The sequence below is a fragment of the Cottoperca gobio genome, chromosome 8, assembly GCF_900634415.1.
Source record: "Cottoperca gobio chromosome 8, fCotGob3.1, whole genome shotgun sequence".
NCBI lineage: Eukaryota > Metazoa > Chordata > Actinopteri > Perciformes > Bovichtidae > Cottoperca > Cottoperca gobio.
In genome coordinates, this window is record NC_041362.1 from 3,947,018 (window position 1) to 3,968,096 (window position 21,079).

The following is a 21,079-nucleotide window of genomic DNA, read 5'->3' on the forward strand; positions in this document are numbered from 1 at the left end:
TGTGACCTATAAGAATATCCAACACATGCTGAGGCTCTCTTTTTATAGATATACTCCTCCAATACAACACATTAATGATCATCCATATGAAGCGAGCAGCAGCACAGCATCGTGTAGTTTCAGAGGTTGAGAGAGTGAGAACGAGAGAGCAGATAAAGAAAGAAAGTGATTTCTAAAAACTTCTCTGGGGAGTGCATGTAGGAGGACACAGTTTTTATACGAGAAAGGGAGCGAGAAGACGAGAGATAACTAATACATTCACTGTGTGTGGAAAGGGGGATGGTTCAGGCTTTAGTTTGAGAGACAAAGGGAGGGAGAGAGAGAGAGAGCGAGAGGCAGGGGACTCGGAGATGGCAGGAACCACGGTGAGTGGAGTTAGACCGACTGAAGAGAAGCTGAGCAGCGCTGAGAGCGGAGGGATGCGCAACTGAAGAAGATGAAATGATGCAAGTCTGTGGTTTCCTCTCGACAACATAGAATAGAAAAACAACTTGCACTCCATCAGAACATTTTGAAAGAGTTAGAAGCGATCCCAAGGAGCAGCACCGTGGTTTTCTTTGGGGAATGGTGTCAAACTACTGGAAACTGCTGTCGGAGAGTGAGCCGCCTTCCTTCTCCAGTACAAGATGCCTGTGATGAAGGGCCTCCTGGCTCCACAGAACACCTTCTTGGACACCATCGCAAACCGCTTTGATGGCACTCGTAAGTATATTCAGTAGAAGATGTTTCATGAACCTAATTTGAATTGTACGACTCTACCTTGTGACTACGTTGCACGAGCCCAGTATTCTAAGCTTGCAGTTTAATTTGTGGGGACAAACAAGACATTCAGTGCATCCTTTGTTTGGTTATGTACATCTTTATGCTAGCTATAGTAGCTCTTTGTGCATACTGTATAATTACAATTCAATTTGTTTCAAACTTTTTGTTTCCTCCAGAGACGCACGTCATCAAATTAAAATGATGTTTTGCCTGCAAATAGATTCCATTCAGTTTTGAAGCTTCAACTCTACCAGTTGAGCTTTTAGGAGTTGCGCCTTTGGCATTTTTGTAACCTACTTTAGGATTGTGACTGGCACTGAAAAACACTGCTGTCGACAAATGTGTCCAACAGTGAGATCCAATTATTACACTGCAAGTTATGACAGTTAACCTGAACTAGAAATGGACACGGACAGTGCCACTTGTGGAGCCACAAAGTTCCTTATTAGGATGTTTCAATGTTAAATGAATCTTTGCACTGCAGTATTGTTTGCTGTCGAGCTTATGTTTGTCATCTTTCCAACGATTTGAATCTACCAAACAAATAATGCTACACACACACACACACACACACACACACACACACTTGCACATTTTCAGCCGTTTCTCACATATTCTTCTTCAGCATTAAACTTTAAGATATGTAAGGCTCTGTTTTCGTAGCAGAACTTACTATTTTAAGATATATTGGTATATTTTCTTGACCTTGATATTTGCCTTGCACATCCTTTTGGTGTTTGTGTGGCCTGCGTAGGGCACATGTTGTGACAGGAAGCAGGAGAGGTGCAACAAAATGGAAGGTCTGTGCAAACGAGGCACCAGAGGCGTAAATATATTGGTGAAAATTGTCTTTTTAACGTTGCTGAAAATAGATGTGTTTTAGAAGAGTCTCACTCATTTAATAAATATGTGATTCTACCAGCAACGCATTAATAATATTTGATGGAAATGTACAGCAATTATGACAGAATTAAGAGAAAACTTGCCATTTAACACTCTGCAACCACAAGAAAACAGATTTATTTCACAATTATCTTTACAGGTATTGTGTTATGCAAGATTATGCATCAAAAACTTGACTTACTTGATGTAAATTCGACTTTTAAATAAACATATCTTGCAGATTGGTTCTGCACTGTTGCCACCCTGAATCCAACACCAATATCATTTTTCATATTTGGATTTGGTGTTATGTTTTTGCGCAGAGCACACTGCACATGAATATATATAATACAGCAGATGCACCTGGATACACCGTCACAAACCACATGCACACATGACTCTGCTGTTGCATTATTAAAACAGAGTCTAACGATTAGTCACTGGTTGTTTAATGATCCGCTTCAACAGTAATGATGTTCACCCTCGGCTCATTATTTTTGACCCGTTTTATGTCTGTTCCTTAGTTTGCCTCAGAATCCGTAGAGTAGAAAGTCATCAGCAGGCAGCTCTTTCCAGAACACGATGAAAGGTGTGTGACGGTGTGTGTGTGTGTGTGTGTGTGTGTGTGTGTGTGTGTGTGTGTGTGTGTGTGTGTGTGTGTGTGTGTGTGTGTGTGTGTGTGTGTGGGTCAGACAGTCCGTGCCCTTTACAACTTCACAACTTCAGTGCGATGACACTATGTCTGCCTGTATCTCCCTGTCACACAAATCCTCCATGACTTCCTCATATTGTCTCGCCCTTGCTTTCTGTATGACACATATACGTAGACTTGCAGACACGTACATTATCGCCGCATGCATTTTCTCAATCTCAGCTGCCGTAAAACCTCCTGTATCAGATGTGCAAAGTGGGCAGATTGTCCAAGCAGCTGCGTGGGAGGTGAAGGGTCCAGCTGACAAGAGATGACTTCAGAGCAGAGCGCCCTTCAATCTCAAGAACTGCCTTGAATGTCAGTCTCGCTTTTAATTGAAAGCCTTTCAGTCCGAGGACATCTCTTTGAACACAAGAGGAGAACGATTCCAACTCATATCTCTTTGCAGAACAAATTAATATCCACAGTGTGAATGTGAGTTGAGGCTCCAATACTTACGGTAATTTAATTCAAATAGCATCCTCTCCGAAAGCAGAAAGAAAATTAAATGAATCAATCGCCGCCTGTAAATAAAGGTAATTAATGTCAGCTTAATGCATAATTATATTGATGGTTTAAAGTAACTTTATGGACTACAGGGTCAAGAGTATCATTGATATGGATTTAAAGGTTTTCAGTGAAATAGTAATACAATACCAGCCATAGAAAGCTCGAGTGTTTCCTCTCTTCTGCTAATTGCTCGGGTAGGTGTTGAAATGACGTCTTGTTTCTCCTCATAAGTGCTGTCATGGATAATTAGCAATGAACATCATTGTGTTTGAGTGTAACTGAAAATAACCAAATGATTTGTAACCGAATGAATGAATAAGGGTTTAGTTGTATAATGATTCACAACAGGAAGTGATTTTCTAATCTAAGTTTAGACAGTGAACATGCACTGACGAGATACCACAGAGATACAATTCTTTGGCCAGTCAGGCGTTGATGGCTGTCAGTGTGAACCATACTGTTCTCTTGAATAACATGAAGCCATAGAAACAGGCTGAGGAGAGGAAAGAGAAGAAAGCACCTCACATCTGGCCAAGGTTTTGCTCATTCACGTTGTTCAAATCTGTTATACGAATCAGATTGAGGCCAATATTTCAGATCCTTTTAGCTACATCTGTGTTTCAGAGGGCAAAGTGTCTCAATAACCCTGTAGATGCAAATTGCAGCATTGGCATATGTTTTATTTTTTCCCGGACACAAATTGCTATGGCAACACGAGCAGGGAAAGATCTTGTGAGTTGAGCTGCACACTTATCAGGTAGAGAATATCCGCACATCACTAATTGTATATATTTTCCTCTGGAAGTAACACTTGTTAATACACCCCGCTCACAGCTCGGTAATTATTTTTTTGGTTTAAAAAATATTATGAAATGCATCGGGTGTGGATCAGTACGTGTTCACTTACTTAAGGAGAAAACAAACTGGCTGCAGGTGTTCAGTGGTGGAACAAAGATGTTTGTTTGAAATTGAATCAACTTGCACTTAGAGAGTGACTGAACAAATAAATGAAAGAAGACACCATTCAGTGGACTCAGTCCATCTGTCTGAATATTAAAGGGATATTTAGGGTTATGTGGAGACGAGTGAAAGCACACATGCATTAGTCAGTGAATGAAGACAAGATTCAGCTTTTGTTTCTCTTTACAATAAACCCTGGAGTGCATAACCTCATATTTATTCTTACAAATCCACCAGCGTTTTATGAAGAATGGATTAAATAAAGAGGCTACTTTATTTCCAAGCTTCAAATGCTTCATTAGCAGATGATAGCTCGTGAAGAGGGAGTTTATTCACACACCAAAAGATTATATTTTCTATGGTTTCCATGTAAATCTATCTGGCATACATACAGCAGCTTGCAGATTACCTTCAGGGATTTGCCTAGTTGCAGTTACATTATCATTTCCTTTTGCTTCACCACCTACACTTACCGCCCTAAGATGACTCTTCAATGTTCCAGCAGTTAGCAACAATATTTATTTTTTTCTAGTATCTATCTGAAGAGAAAAAGCTTGTCAGCTACAGCATTATTTCTCAGGCATAAAAGCATCTTTTAGACGGAGAAGTGTTCTCTCTCTTCCCTTATGAGAGCATGTACTGTTATATAATAACGGAATATTTAAATGTTAGTTCGAATGTACTCCTCAGCTGAGATAACAATAAAAATATTTCCTGCGTAGGTCTATGTGATGTTTTTTATAATTGGTATTGCCAGAATAGGGAATAACATAAACTAATTGAATTCCGACTGCTAAAGATATTTCAAAATGAAAATGTCACAAAGAAATGAGGTTAAATTCAAAATTTGTATAGAAAATCTTAAAGGGACATTTTTGCTTTAATGTTGAGAGGATACTGCTGTACTTGTACTGCATTAAGTACACGTTTTAGGTACTTTTACTTGAGTATGTCAATGTCCTGCTACTTTATACTTCTACTCCACTAAAATTCAGAGGCAGATATTGCAACCTTTTTTACTTCACCACTTTTGTTTGATAACTTTAGTTACTTTGAATATTCAGATTCAGATTAAGTAATGTATTATGTATTAATCAAATCAAATCAAATTTATTTATTTATATAGCCCAATATCACAAATTATACATTTGTCTCAGTGTGCTTTACAGACTATACAGGATACGACACCCTCTGTCCTCAGACCCTCTGTCCTTAGACCCTCTGTCCTCAGACCCTCTGTCCTTAGACCCTCGCATCGCACAAGGAAAAACTTCCTCAAAGAAACCCCATAATTAAAGGGGGAAAAATGGAAGAAACCTCCGGGAGAGACTGAGGAGGGATCCCTCTCCCAGGACGGACAGACGTGCAATAGATGTCGTGTGTACAGGATAAACAACATATTGTTGTGTTGTAAAAGAGAAAGTTTGGATGAATCCAGGAAAATGTCAAAAAGGCTTCCCGGTGTCCAGCAGGACCAGGTCAGCAGGCGCAGCCACGATTCCTGATCCTGACGTAAACTTTATCAGTGGCAACCTGCCACATGAGAGATAGACACTCTGGGGATGATACCCCGGATGATGAGTTAGTAACATACATTTACATAATGCATACAGATAGAGAGGGAGAAGAAGAGAGAGGGAGGGGAGGGGAGAGGAAGAGAAGGAAGAGAGCAGGGAGGTGTCCCCCGGCAGTCTAAGCCTATAGCAGCATAACTAGGGGCTGATCCAGGGCAAACCTGAGCCAGCAACTAACTATAAGCTTTATCAAAAAGGAAAGTCTTTAGCCTACTCTTAAATGTGGAGAGTGTGTCTGCCTCCCGAACACAAACTGGAAGCTGGTTCCACTGGAGAGGAGCTTGATAGCTGAAGGCTCTGGCTCCCATTGTACTCTTAGAGACTCTAGGAACCACAAGTAACCCTGCAGTCTGGGAGCGTAATGCTCTAGTTGGTGTATAAGGTACTATGAGATCTTTAAGATATGCCGGAGCCTGACCATTAATTGCTTTGTAAGTCAGGAGAAGGATTTTGAATTCTATTCTGTATTTTACGGGAGCCAGTGCAGAGCAGCTAATACAGGAGTAATATGATCCCGTTTCCTTGTTCTTGTCAATACACGTGCCGTTGCATTTTGGATCAACTGAAGAGTCTTAAGCGACTTTTTGGGACAACCTGATAACAATGAGTTGCAGTAATCCAGCCTTGAAGTAGCAAATGCATGGACTAGTTTTCCTGCATCATTTTGAGACAGTATGTGTCTTATTTTTGCAATGTTACGTAGATGAAAGTCCTTGAGATTTGTTTTATGTGGGAGTTAAACGACAGATCTTGATCAAAGATGACGCCAAGATTCCTTACAGTGGTGCTGGAGGCCAAGTTAATGCCATCCAGAGCTTCTATGTCATTAGAAAATGCGTTTCGGAGGCGTTTAGGGCCAAGTATAATAACTTCAGTTTTGTCAGTGTTTAACATCAAGAAGTTGCCAAACATCCAAGTTTTTATGTCCTTAAGGCATGCTTGAAGTTTAGCCAATTGATTGGTTTCGTCTGGTTTAATTGATAGATATAATTGGTATCATCCGCATAACAATGAAAGCTTATAGAGTGGTTCCTTATAATATTGCTCAAAGGAAGCATATATAAGGTGAATAGAATCGGTCCAAGTACAGAACCCTGCGGAACTCCAAGACTGACTTTGGCTGTCATGGAGGATTTATCGTTAACACGTACAAATTGAGATCGCTCAGATAAATAGCACTTGAACCAGCTTAGTGCGGTTCCTTTTATGCCAACACAATGTTCCAGTCTCTTTAGTAGAATGTCATGATCAACAGTGTCGAAAGCAGCACTGAGGTCTAACAAGACAAGAACAGAGACAAGTCCTATGTCTGATGCCAATAGAAGGTCATTGGTAACTTTCACCAGGGCCGTCTCTGTGCTATGATGAACTCTAAATCCAGATTGAAAAACCTCAAATAAACATAAAAATATATATGTTAGGATAAACCTTATTGATCCCATGGGGAAATACAAATATACATAGCTATAGTAGATATATATATATAGTATATCTAACACTTTGTAGAATGGAAACTTTACCTTTGGTGCTTTAAGTATAATTTTGATGCACATATGAAGCTTACTCATTAACGTATTTTAATCCTTGCAAAAAATGACATGTAAAAATGATGAATCTCCATTTCACAGGGAGTTATGTGAGTTATGTGCCAGACAGGTCTAGAAACTTCCTGGAGTCTCTGCTGGTTGCCTGGCAACTGCAAGTTTAATAGGTACACTCAAACTGATGCAGTGTAACACAACGGTCCTGCTTCAACGCCATTTTAGAGGATGTAGTTTGGGCTGCTGTTGTACTGTATTGCAGATTTATATCATTCATGTAAATGGACAAAAATCATTGAAACAGAATAACACAATAAATTCCGCAGCAGCTCAAACGGCATCACTCCAAAAAAGATGAATCAACTCTTGAAGACAGTTTGGGAGTTCAGGTATCTCAGGTCGGTGTTGACTCAGCTGTTCACTTGTTATGGCGTCGAAAGGAGCCAGTGGAGGTGTTTCAGGCATCTCATGAGGATGCCCCTCTAGAGGTTTTTGGAGCACGTCCAATTGGCAGGAGACCCCCGGGTGGATTATTTATCTCATCTGGCTTGAGAACGCCTCGGGTTTGCCAAGGAAGAGCTGGAAGAGGTTGAGGGACAGCTACTACCTTGTTTAGCCTGTTGCCACGGCTAAGCAGCAAGAAATTGATTTTTTTCTGTGCGTGGGTTTCTGTGTATGAGTGTGTGTGGGTGTGTAAATACTAAAATCCATTGCACAACCAGTGGCAAGACATACTACCCATGCTAATGAAGGGCCAAAGCTCCACAGAGGCACTGGTCCCCCATGGAGCCAGCTGGAGCCCTGCATGTATCCGTAGACTTCACAAACACCACCAGCTTACTTCAAAGCCCTCTCTGATGTACACTAGACTATTTCAGGGCTCTGAGCTGAAAGCAGACAGACGGACTCAGAGAAAGAAAAGAAAAAAGTTGTTTTCTGTTGGTGCATCAACAAATAAATCAAATCTGGAGTGAGGTAAGAAGAGGGAGCGGGGAACGAGAAGAGACCCTAGTCGCCATGTCTGAATGTTACTCATTGAAAACTTTCTTTCAGAGCTGCAGCTTCGTCAAGCTGCGTCACAGCTGTGCAGTTAGACAAGCACAAAGTGCTGCCTGTTGTTCAATAAGTCTTTTCTATTCCTTAGGGTCACACGGTAGCTTCACCTCCAACCTTTATTTCCCTTGCAGACAGTAACTTCCTGCTGGGGAATGCTCAGGGACGTCATGGGCACCCCATCGTGTACTGCTCGGACGGGTTTTGTGAGCTGACCGGCTTCATTCGGACTGAGGTGATGCAGAAGACTTGTACCTGCAGCTTCCTGCATGGAGCCGAGACCAATGAGAGTGTAATCCAACAGGTAGACAAAGCTCTGGAGGGCCAACAGGAGTACCAGGGAGAGGTCTGCTTCTATAGGAAGAGCGGTGAGGATCATGTGCACATGATGTAGAGATGTAGCTATGAAACACACATGTTTTAATAATGTGTTTAAAACTAACTGTGAATACTAAATTTAAAAATGTTTCCTTGTCTTTCTTTTATTGTAAGGATAGTTTCTTTTTTTATTCTTTTTTTAAAGAAATCGTTGTGTAATCTCAGTCAAATAACTTGTTTAATATCCTCAGGAAATCCATTTTGGTGCCTCCTGGATATTGTGGCAATTAAAAATGAGAAAGGTGAGGTGGTGCTGTTCCTCTTGTCCTTTAAAGATGTAAGTGACTCATATGGGAAAAGTCGTCGCTACAGCCAGGGAGACGGTGAGGCCAACCATTTCAATTTCACCTTCAAAATGTCATTAATATATATATATAAGTTAAATGGAATACAGCATCTACATAATAAATGTTTTCACAGGTATGTCAGAGGATGCTCAGCAAAGCAGGAAAAGCAATCGATCGCACTTTTCTCAAGCTCGAGAGAGAGGGAGGACTATTGTGCATCGCCTTACCAACCTGTTCACCAAGAGGGGCAAGAGGAAGCTGACCGATGTGAGTGCAAACCCCTGGATCACTCCCATCATTAACACGTGGCAATTTATCCTAACATGGATATGTGTGTATGTTATTTGCACGGCAGGTAATGTTATGTACATGCACAATACACCAGGAATTAATTAAAATTAGATTATTGTAAAACTATATCTGTATATGTATGCATGTTGTTTTTCTGTCAACATGAACTCATATAAAGTTGTTCTAATTAAATATTTCATATTTCGTTATTACTAAGTGATGTTTGGCTGCTAATTAAACTTTAGTAAATAGTTATTATTTGGATGGCTATTATAAAGAAGCAACTGCTGATTATAATATCGTGTTAAATGGTTAATTAATACTTTGTGCAGTATCTATAATCAATATTTAGATAGATAGGTAACACTTGGTTGATCATTATTTTCTGTAATGTTTGTAGATGTTTTACAAACAATTTATTAACCTCATAATTAACAAAAACTTAATATAGTTTGTACAATGTTGTAATATTTGCAACAATAAACTGTTAATAAATAGTCATTGTTATCGTCTTTTATCAGCTATGATACAATATATAATTTAAATTATTTCATATGACACAAACTAATAATAAATAACATAAATTATAGAATTAATTGTAGATATTATTAATTATAAAATATATTTAATTAAATATCAATTTACCATTTATTAATGATAGTTATTATAAACTTTTTATTTTATTTATCCATTTATCCAAATAACTCATTATAATTTAAGATTTGTAGATTTTAGTAAACTTCTCTGCGATGTTGTCGACCACCACAGCGCGAGGAACGAGGATGTAAATGACAGCACTGCAAATTAAAATGTCATTTTTCAAAGAGTTCAGATTCTTCCAGGATTTCTTATGTGTTTCTTCCTGTCCTCTTTCAGAGCGTGTTTCAGAAACCGTCTCTACCCGAGTACAAGGTGGCCGCTGTGAAGAAGTCCCGGTTCATCCTGCTGCACTACAGCATCTCCAAGGCCTTGTGGGACTGGCTCATTCTGCTGGCCACCTTCTACGTTGCCGTCGCTGTACCTTATGACATCTGCTTTGTCAGCCACGACGAGGGCAGCGACTACCACTCCCTGGTCAGCCGCAGCACCATGGGCAGCGACATAGCTGTGGAAATGCTCTTCATTCTCGGTATTTTCATACTTGATTAAAACATTATTGGTATCATTGTATGCTTGTAGTCAAGTGAAGTCATCCTCCACATAGAAGGCGATTGTATTCTAACTTTGCTCTGTAACATAACTCGTATCTTGCGCCACTATAATCTTAAAGTATCATCTCCTGCACTGCATGCTGCACACCAGCTGACTTTTATGTTGAAGCATCTTGCGCACAATTATGAAGGGACAACAGTGTTCAGTTTCAACAAAGAACAACTATTTCCCAGTGCAGCTGCAGCTGTTTCCCTGGCGATGGTTAACGCGGCGACACCTTCTACCTTTCCTCGCCCACTCAGGGTGTCTCTGTTGCCGCAGGTTACGTATCACAATTAGATTTATCTCACTTTGTCCCACTTTTCCTCCAAACGAAGTGTGATAGCACATCTGTCACGAGTCTCTGTGACTTCCTATCGCCCAACAGGTGTGTCTGTTGCACACAATGAGCTCACCATGCTGCTTTTATATCTTTCCCTTATTGTGAATGTCAAAGGAGTTTAGTCTCATTAGTTATATTTTGTTTCTATAAACTTGTCACGCTGTGTTACATACACTTACAGACAGACGTTATGGTACCACTGTGAACAGGGATGTAATTAACATGTCTGACATCTCTGTGCCTCTCTTCCCTTAGAGATGACTTGTGTTTCTGTACTCGGATACTTGTAACACACGTTGGTGCAGGTTTTCTGTCCTTTCAGCTGAAACTGATTAATTCTGTAGACTCTTTATTAAATAACGCCAAAGACAACTTTGTTCTAACTTCTATATTTGTCCATTTCTTACCAGAAGGTGATTCGTTTTAAAATGACTCACAGTGAAAGAAAACCATTTTCAGTGGAGACATTTAAAGTGGACTATATTATTCATTTAAATTTCATTAACAATCTATTCAATCAATTTGCAATAAACAAAAGAAGAGCTCGTCTTTTCAGTGTAGGAGCAAGAGAAAAGAGAAAGTATACTGCCAGGGATATATTACATTAATAAGGCCTTTCGTTTGCTAATTATGTAAAACGTTTTTTTCAAATGAATAATTGCTTTCAAATAATTAAAAACGGGTGTAACATAGTGTACTACAATTCTCGAACGACATCCGACACAGCTATTATTTCATGTTAGGCTACAAATAAAACATTATTTATCTTTAATTCATATACTTACTTCCCAAACTGTATTGTGCAATCATAAAATATATATTTTTTAATGTTTATTTCTGGGTTTTTTTATACATTTCCTTTGCTTCTCTCCTTTTCAGATATTATCCTAAATTTCCGCACCACCTATGTGAGTCAGTCCGGTCAGGTAGTGTACGACGCACGCTCCATCTTCCTCCATTACTGCACCACTTGGTTCTTTGTGGATCTGATCGCAGCGTTACCCTTTGACCTTCTCTATGCTTTCAACATCACAGTGGTAAGATTGTTGCTCATCTCAAAGTACAGTGTGCCCCCAGGTTCTATACTTTCCCGTCTCTTTAAGCGCACCAACTTTAAGACTAGCCGCTAATGTTTTCGTAGTGTTGTTCCCCCAGAGCGTTGGACTGGAGATGATTATCCCTCTAAATTCAACCACTTCACTGAGCATTGTCGGTTGTCTGCTCGCTTCATTTTTTATCCTCCAGATAAACACTAGTACTTCTGATGAATTAGTTTTACTTTGTCGCAGGCCTCAGCTGACTTACAAAGACATCTCTCTATGAGGGCCTACAACTTGTTCTGTTTGACTCTGCATTTTATTAAGTTAAACGTTATTTACTCTGTTTTATTCATTCATACGTGTGATTGGTCTAATTGTATTTTAGCTTATTTTCTTAATGCCGTTCTCTCTTATGTAAAGGTGCTTTACAAAGAAACTTTGCTTATAGTAACATTAAACTCGGAGCGAGTGCTTCACAATAGACACTGTTACGACTCGGACACAGGGAAGGAAGACTCAATTGCACAACCCCAGACACAAAGCGCTCACTAGGAGGATAAACAAAGCTCTCTGAAAAAAACACAGAGTCATGACACACTGAATCAAGGTGAAAAGTGTTTTGTTTTAATCCAAAACCCAAAGATATTCAGTTTAAATCTGCACATCTGAGAGACTGAAAACAGCCTTTTCTGCCATTTTTGTACGAACAATTACTTTAAAGATGAACAATAACCAAAACAGTTGGCGATAATTTTTCTGTTGAACAACCATCGATTCATCGACTAATCATAGCAGATCTACTTTCTAAGAATTTAATAGAACAAGAGTGGAATGAAACTAAATGAGTAGAAATATCACAATTGCTATCTTGTCTGTCCTACTCTCTCTCTCTCTCTCTCTCTCTCTCTCTCTCTCTCTCTCTCTCTCTCTCTCTCTCTCTCCTCGCCCAGACCTCGCTGGTGCACTTGTTGAAGACGGTTCGTCTGCTGCGTCTGCTGCGCCTGTTACAGAAGCTGGATCGTTACTCGCAGTACAGCGCTGTAGTCCTGACCCTGCTCATGTCTGTGTTTGCTCTGCTGGCTCACTGGATGGCTTGCGTCTGGTACGTCATTGGACGCAAGGAGATAGAAAGCAGTGACCCCGTTACCTGGGACATAGGTGAGCACATTGTGTGTGTGTGTGTGTGTGTGTGTGTGTGTGTGTGTGTGTGTGTTTATGTGTCTGACAGCTCCAACACCACTGAATCAACAGTATAATGTCCTCCCTCACTCATTAAGCTTCGCTGAGACGTTTTTATTGTCTCTCTCGGCAGCCCCAAAGGGCCAGGACTCCACGTCTCTAGTCATGCTTGAATGCCTAAATGCCTCAACATCATTTCAACCTTAGCTCGTCTCCTCCTCTCAGCCCAGGTTTCGGTCACAGACTAATTCCATTATATCAGCAGTGATGTATTACAGCATTCTACATTATATCACCCGTTGTATCACCTACCAAAGGAGAAGGGTCATCCATTGAAACAATTTAGTCACTTACATTAGTCTTATACAACCATCTTCTGACCTCGTCTGCCAGGCTGGCTTCAGGAGTTGGGAAAGCGTCTGGATACACCATATGTCAACCGCACCATGGGTGGTCCCTCCATCCCTAGCGCCTACATCGCCTCGCTCTACTTCACCCTCAGTAGCCTCACCAGTGTCGGTTTCGGCAACGTGTGTGCCAATACAGACGCCGAGAAAATCTTCTCCATCTGCATTATGCTCATGGGCGGTGAGTTTACTGGTGATCACGAGACAATTCCCAGAGTTCTGATGAATGTTGTGAGAATATCGTGATGTTACATCCCTCTCCCACCTCCAGCCCTGATGCACGCGGTGGTCTTCGGCAACGTGACAGCCATCATCCAGCGCATGTACTCACGCCGCTCTCTCTACCACACCCGGATGAAGGATCTCAAGGACTTCATCCGGGTGCATCGGCTCCCCCAGCTGCTGAAGCAGAGGATGCTGGAGTACTTTCAGGCCACCTGGTCTGTCAACAATGGCATCAACGCCAATGAGGTGGGAGAAGAAATGTAATCTTTAGCACAAATACGTTTTTCTGTTAAATTAAATAAGTCTATTTTTACTAAGCAACTGCACATTATGTGAACTGTAGATTCTGCTCGGCTGCTAGATTCTAAATTAATAAATGTCGCCTCAGATACTCTTTTATTACATTTCCTTAAGTAGACGGCACCTTGTTGCAAATAGAACTTAAATATCAATGCCAGAACCAAATAGAAGTTCCCTGTAATTACAAAAGTAGGAGTTGAAATAGAGAGAATACGCATTAACACCCTCGCTTCCACCATCTGTAGGTAATTAATTCACTGTTGAAGGTAACAGCCACTGATTTCTGAGAACATGTTGGCTTTAACACCCCGTGTCTGTTTTTACTTGTCCCGTCATGTGAGTTCATCAACCTTTAAAACCACAATCTGTGCCACGCCTCATTGACTCTCGCATTTATCAGTATTTAAATCCTTCATGCAGGTTTATAGTAGCAGTACCTCAAGGTGAAGATGTGTAATTGGTCAAACGTCTTTAAATGAGTTGGTGAGTTAAGTGATGTTTGACCACAAGTGGACAGAGACTCGTTTTTTGAACATATATCAAATCAAATCAAATCAAATGTATTTATAGAGCCCAATATCACAAATTATACATTTGTCTCAGTGTGCTTTACAGACTGTACAGGATACAACACCCTCTGTCCTTAGACCCTCTGTCCTTAGACCCTCTGTCATTAGACCCTCTGTCCTCAGACCCTCTGTCCTTAGACCCTCTGTCCTTACACCCTCTGTCCTTAGACCCTCTGTCCTTACACCCTCTGTCCTTAGACCCTCTGTCCTCAGGCCCTCTGTCCTCAGACCCTCTGTCCTTAGACCCTCTGTCCTCAGACCCTCTGTCCTCAGACCCTCTGTCCTCAGACCCTCTGTCCTTAGACCCTCTGTCCTCAGGCCCTCTGTCCTTAGACCCTCTGTCATTAGACCCTCTGTCCTCAGACCCTCTGTCCTTAGACCCTCTGTCATTAGACCCTCTGTCCTCAGACCCTCTGTCCTTAGACCCTCTGTCCTTAGACCCTCTGTCCTTAGACCCTCTGTCCTCAGGCCCTCTGTCCTCAGACCCTCTGTCCTTAGACCCTCTGTCCTCAGACCCTCTGTCCTTACACCCTCTGTCCTCAGACCCTCTGTCCTCAGGCCCTCTGTCCTTAGACCCTCTGTCCTTAGACCCTCTGTCCTTAGACCCTCTGTCCTCAGACCCTCTGTCCTTAGACCCTCTGTCCTCAGACCCTCTGTCCTTAAACCCTCTGTCCTTAGACCCTCTGTCCTCAGAAGACCCTCTGTCCTTAGACCCTCTGTCCTTAGACCCTCTGTCCTTAGACCCTCGCATCGCACAAGGAAAAACTTCCTAAAAGAAACCCCATAATTAAAGGGGGAACAATGTAAGAAACCTCAGGGAGAGCAACTGAGGAGGGATCCCTCTCCCAGGACGGACAGACGTGCAATAGATGTCGTGTGTACAGGATAAACAACATAGTACAAATACAACATGTGACAGTAATGGTGTTGTGTATATATGTATATATGAACAAATCCAGTGCGACACTGACAGAAAACAAGCTGCTGCTGTTGTCCTGCTGACTTGCTGCTTTTGCTATGCGGCCAGTGTTGACAGGAAGTGAGTTTGTTCAACTCAACTAGTGACACTTTCACATTTCATGGAGTCATTTGATGTGTTAAAATTGAGGTCCTTCTTAAGGGAGCTTAGAAGTAGATACAGAGCCTTACAGTGTTTAAAAAAACATGACTAAATCAAATAATTTTGTTAATAGACAGCATGCAGTCTGTTGTTCTTGCAATGTATTGAAGTGTTGCTTTTCATCTTTGTCATGGGCGTTTGCACGCAACAGTTTGACGTGAAAGCATTTATTCAGTGGGGAAGCACATGAATAAATAGAGACTGTGATCACACGGAGAGGTGGGGGCATGTCCTGAAGCACTGTAGCAGATGCATTTGAGCATCATATGCAAGTGGTGATTAAAGACCTTTTATTTCCCCTTTCTTAGCTGCTGCATGACTTCCCAGATGAACTGCGAGCTGACATTGCCATGCACCTGAACAAAGACATCCTGCAGCTCCCTGTATTTGAGCGAGCCAGCAGAGGGTGTCTGCGTTCCCTCTCCCTGCACGTCAAGACCTCTTTCTGTGCACCTGGGGAATACCTTATACGCCACGGAGATGCCCTTCAAGCCAACTATTTCGTCTGCTCTGGCTCCCTGGAGGTTCTGAAAGATGGCATGGTCCTGGCCATCCTGGGTCAGTGTGCACTTAGTGTAAAACATTTCCTCTCTTACTCATTCTGCACCTTTCAGATGTGTTGCACTGTGTTGTAACCGCTCTGTTTCAATCGACAATCCCTACAGGCAAGGGCGACCTTATTGGGGCTGACCTCCCGGAACATGACCAGGTGATCAAGACCAACGCAGACGTGAAGGCGCTGACCTACTGTGACCTGCAGTACATCGGTGTTAAAGCTTTGAGGGAGGTCCTTGCTCTATACCCGGAGTACGGCAGCCGGTTCAGCTCTGACATCCAAAACAACCTCACCTACAACCTGAGAGAGGGCAGTGAAACTGACGTAAGAAGACATTTGCTATCACATTTAAATAGTGGGAAACTCTGCAGAGACAAACAGAAAGTTCAATGCATGTGTGTTTAATTTATTTTCTCCTGCTCATTAACAACAAGATTCCTATGCTTTGCCACCACATATAGAATGTGTGTGTAATACCCTGTTAATTTTGACTCAAATATCTCTAGGGAGTAACAAAGCTCACATGGTGTTCCAGGCAGTCTCAGGTATGTGTGTCTCACTAAGGTAATTACTTCAGTCTTCATCTGCTTGATACACCCGGCAGTCAGTTACAGCAAAGAAGGCATTGCTACATTTGTTAATTCATGTTTGCTCTCTAGCTTGCATGCTGATACATATGTAGTAGAAATGACAATAATATGTCAAATAATATCTTAAGTTCACTTACTAATGTAAGACTGTCTCTGTTTGTTTCTATTGTTGGTTTCTGGAGAACACTCTGCTTTTATATTTATATTTAGCACTCTCTGTACATTTTTGTTCAGCTTACAAAGAAAACCTCTAACTTTCCATCCATCATCTCCTCAGGGTCACGCTGCCATGGACCATAAACTACCCTACATTGTTGAGGCAGATGATGGTGAACGTGGAGAAGACATGGGACACTCTCAGCAGAGGAAAGTGCCTCTGTTACATGGAATAGGCAGCCCTGTTCGTCAGCCCTGCCTCAGCACCATGTTAGGAGAGGAGCTCCGCCACATCAATGCCCTGCGTAACTGTGGGTCCCTTGTTCAGGACGGTAGAGGCCCCAGGCCCTCTCCTCAGCCATTCTACAATCAAGAGCTCTCTTCTTCTCCTTTGCACAGTCTTACCAGCTGACCTAAAGCTTGACCCAACGGCCTGCAACTCTACTCATGCCATCCTTGCATTGTGTTAGTCCGCCCAACCTTCAGCCCCAGGTAACCAGCAAAATGTACCCAAATATACTTATTTATATATATATATATAAATATATATATACTTTCAAAATGATGTAACACTGATTTGTGTCTCTGCTAGGGTCGTGGATGGAATTGAGGACAATGATCACACATTTCAATTTAATGTAGAGCAGAGGGAGACAAAGACTAATGTAACAGGTGGAGTGAACTATATTGGAACAATATTAATGGACAAATGTTGATTAAAAACACTTTCCTGGAACAAATGCTAAACGCTGCTGTGTTGTATTGTTGTTTTCAGACCAGTTCCAGGTGAGTGCTCACCTGCTTCTGGAGACAGAAGAAGTCGGACAGAACATCAACAAACTAAACAAAGAGGTAGACTAAAATAAAAATAATAATACCACAGTGTAGAAATACTCTGTTACAAGTAAATGTACAAAAGTATTGCGTCAAAATGTATTTAAGTACAAAAGGTACTCATTCTGCACAACCGCCCATTTCAGAATAATATATTATATCATTGAATTGTAATTGTTGATGCATTAATGTGTTCATCACTTTAATGTTGCAGCAGGTAAAGGACGAGTTTATCCTTTTGTTTACCGCATACTGCCGGGCCGCTTGTGAATTTCACCAAGGGATCAATAAAGTTTTATCTTAACCTGTGATAATACATAATAAATGATTTGTTCATTATATTTTGTACGATTAATCTGAATCTGAAACTTCACAGTAACTAAAGTTATCCAATACATGTGGAATAATAAGAACAATATTTGTCTTTGAGATGTAGTGAAGTGGAAGTAGCAGGAAATGGAAATACTCAAGTAAAATACAAGTACCTCGAAATTGTATTTAAGTGCAGTACTTAAGTAAATGTACTAAGTTACTGGAACTCAGAAGTATACCAACCTTTCTCTTTCTTTTCAGGTGGGCAACTTGAACCAAGAAGTATCCAACCTGGCCAAGGAGCTCCACGAAATAATGCATTTCCTCCAGTCTCATATGGCCATGCTCCATACCCCTCCCGTCTCCTATGGCATACAGATGGTTCCCAGTCCTAGTGTGAGTGCTTCCAGCAGCTGGCAGCCCCACAGCCCTTTAAATATTGCCACTGGTCTGCACCTCCATCATGAAGCAATTAGCCACCCTGCCAGAAATGTGTGGGGCTGTAGTGGTATGCCCTCGCAGGGCAGAAGTCCCACTTTGCTGCACCCGTCAAGCCCTGTGTCATCCTGTGTGCACCTGTGCTGCTCCGAGAGAGAAGGGTCCACAGCTCATAGGTTACAGAGCCAGTGCGGCCCCTTCCAAACCTCGAGAACGACTCCAAACTCTCCCTACACGACTCACTTACATGCCCGGGGAGGTGCGTCCCTCCTGGGCCTCAGTTCTGCCTTCAGTAGCTTCCCAGTGATTTGTCAGGCCTCACAGGTGCCATACAATGCCTCTATTACCACGATGAGCAACTCTCACCCTCTATGTTCCTCGGTCAATTCTGGCTACTCCCATCCATCTCTGAGCGTTCAAACCAACTCTGATCCCACACATAATCCACCCATCCATTCCTCCGTCACTTACACTGGCCAGCCGCAGTATCACAATACCTTCAGCTCTCTCAGCCCTTCAGTAGTCCACACTTCAACATGCACAGGCCCAAGGCAAAATGACCCAGTAGGATCCAGCCCTACCCACCACACACAGGACCCCGCATATTCTCTGCTGGGGCAGGTAACAAACAGAGACTGTAGAGCTTCACTGTATCAAGAGAGGACAGACAGCATTGAATCTCAGAATATGAGCAGCAGTACTCCAACTGTAGAAATGCAATCCCCTCTCTTGGATGTAGAGGGAATACAAAGCCCACGCTGATGACCTCTATATCTTGTTGTGTTCCTGTCTGATAATGATGACTTAATTTTACCTTAAAACAAGTTTTCTTCAAATAAAATGTTCCCTGCAACTCCCTTTATATCCACCCAGCCATGCACCACACACTCTCTCTTTACTATTCAAAGAGTATTTGGATATTTATGATATGATATGTACATGTATGATCATTTGTTATCAGGTAAACTGAAAAGCTTGAGCCCAAAGGAGATATACTGTACATATTTGCAATGCTGTCATCACAGCTATTAATACCAAACTGAGTGTGCCCAGGCTGGAGATGCAAGTTATGAGCTGCCGGTATGCAGCGCCACACAGTGGTGTCGGGGGGGTTACAACTACACAAGGCTGACCTTTCATCACACACAGCACAGAGAAACAAACTGAATATGATAATCACCTGACTGCTCTGAAACTGACGAACAGAACGGAGTACAGCTGCACAGCTGATTAAAAGAAATGTGATTACTTTGCACTGTACATTTGCAGTAGGGGTTATTTTGATAATATATTTTCTACATTGTTCTTTTGCCTTGGTAGAAACACATACGAGCACTCGCCAGTCCCACTATGGACAAAGCCACTTTGATTTGACACAACTGAAACATAAGGGAATTAACAACTCTCTTTTACAGTCGACTACGTGTCAATGCTCCTCTGGAATCTACTGTAACAGTGATTATAGATATCAACATATTGGAGAGGCAACACACTTAAAATATATATTTGAGTTTGGTGCACCAGAGAGAGTTGCTACTTGTTTCATGGACACTGTATGTTTCAAGCTTCGACCTCATCATTCCTGAGAGAGTGACATTTCTGATACTGATAATTCTAACTCATCGTCTTTTACTACAAGTTTTGGACATACTAAGTCACTCAAACACACTGAAAACCCTCCTCAGGGTGTCATGCACTTATGGTCGACCTCAAGACACTACCACTGGCCCTCAGCAACAAGGGCAAGTGCACCTTAACAAGGTAATACACTGCACACAGGCCTTACTGTAACCCCGTAGCACCTAACATGAATCCTGACCTGTATGGTGTATTACGCGGGATGTTATCTGTAATTCTGATGTACACAGCATGTTAAAACAAAAAGAAAAGGCTCTTCTGTCCATGGCCCACACAACAATATAGAAGTTATGTATTGTTTTGGTTGAACTTGGTTGAACGAGGCAAATAATCTTTTTGTACAAGAGACAAATTACAGCGTCGCAACGTCTGATTCTCTTCATTATCACTTTAATTGTCTACAGTGTTTTAGGCTGCATGCTTCATTGTGTCATCTTGCCATTGTGAATGTTTTTCAGATTCAAAACTTGATTAGAATATCTATCTAGTTGTCACTTTTTGGAAATGTTTGTTTTTTCTGTAATAGATTCATTAAAGTGAGTTATGATTCCTCCTTCAGTCTCATCTTTGTTCTCTAGTTGTGCATGCTCATCAGTACTGTAATCTAGCATTATCACTGTGTAACCGGCAGCAATAAAGTGAGTAATACAAACATAAGGTGAGTGCATGCTCCCAGGAGTGGCAAATAAAACTACAGTCAAGAAACTTGTGGATGAAAACTGGAAAAGGGTTTCGAAAGACAAAACGCTGCCATCTTCTTATTTAAGCAGTGGTAGAAGAAGTACTCAGATCTTTTATTTAAATAAAAGTACTAATACCACAGTGTAAAAAATAATCTATATTAATATTACAATTACATTAACTTGCTTAAGTAAAAGGAGAAAAGGTATTAGCATCATACTTAATCCACCAAAAATAAGAGTAGGCCTACTTATTACGCAGAATAGCCCAGAATCACATATTATTCTCTGTCTTTATTACGTTCTTTTCCTTTTTTTATGCTTTGTATATATTTATAGTTATCATAGTATTATATATGTTTTTAATTCCTGCTGATTAACTCCAGTTCCCTGAGTGGAATTTAAAAATAACTAAATAAACAATTGATAATTTAGTAAGTATTTTAGGTCTGATGTTGTGGGAAGTTCAATATAAATCCTATTAATGATTATGTTGTTTCACGGCATATTGACTAATAACGACTTGCTGCAATATTTGTACATTTGAAATGGAGACAGGGGCTAAAGGCCCT

General features: G+C 41.2%; 1 protein-coding gene across 1 annotated transcript; it reads left to right on the plus strand.

Moving 5' to 3' along the window:
* Positions 1 to 344: 344 nt before the first annotated feature.
* On the plus strand, positions 345 to 20,381 carry kcnh4a (potassium voltage-gated channel, subfamily H (eag-related), member 4a). Its single transcript, XM_029437355.1, is given in 17 exon segments — positions 345 to 702; positions 8,108 to 8,341; positions 8,543 to 8,674; positions 8,772 to 8,905; positions 9,806 to 10,058; positions 11,343 to 11,500; positions 12,454 to 12,661; positions 13,076 to 13,270; positions 13,361 to 13,560; positions 15,612 to 15,861; positions 15,969 to 16,183; positions 16,366 to 16,404; positions 16,727 to 17,020; positions 17,023 to 17,111; positions 17,198 to 17,277; positions 17,381 to 17,457; positions 18,013 to 20,381. Coding segments are annotated over 17 exon segments (3,573 nt in total). The 5' UTR covers positions 345 to 626; the 3' UTR covers positions 18,952 to 20,381.
* Positions 20,382 to 21,079: the final 698 nt, after the last annotated feature.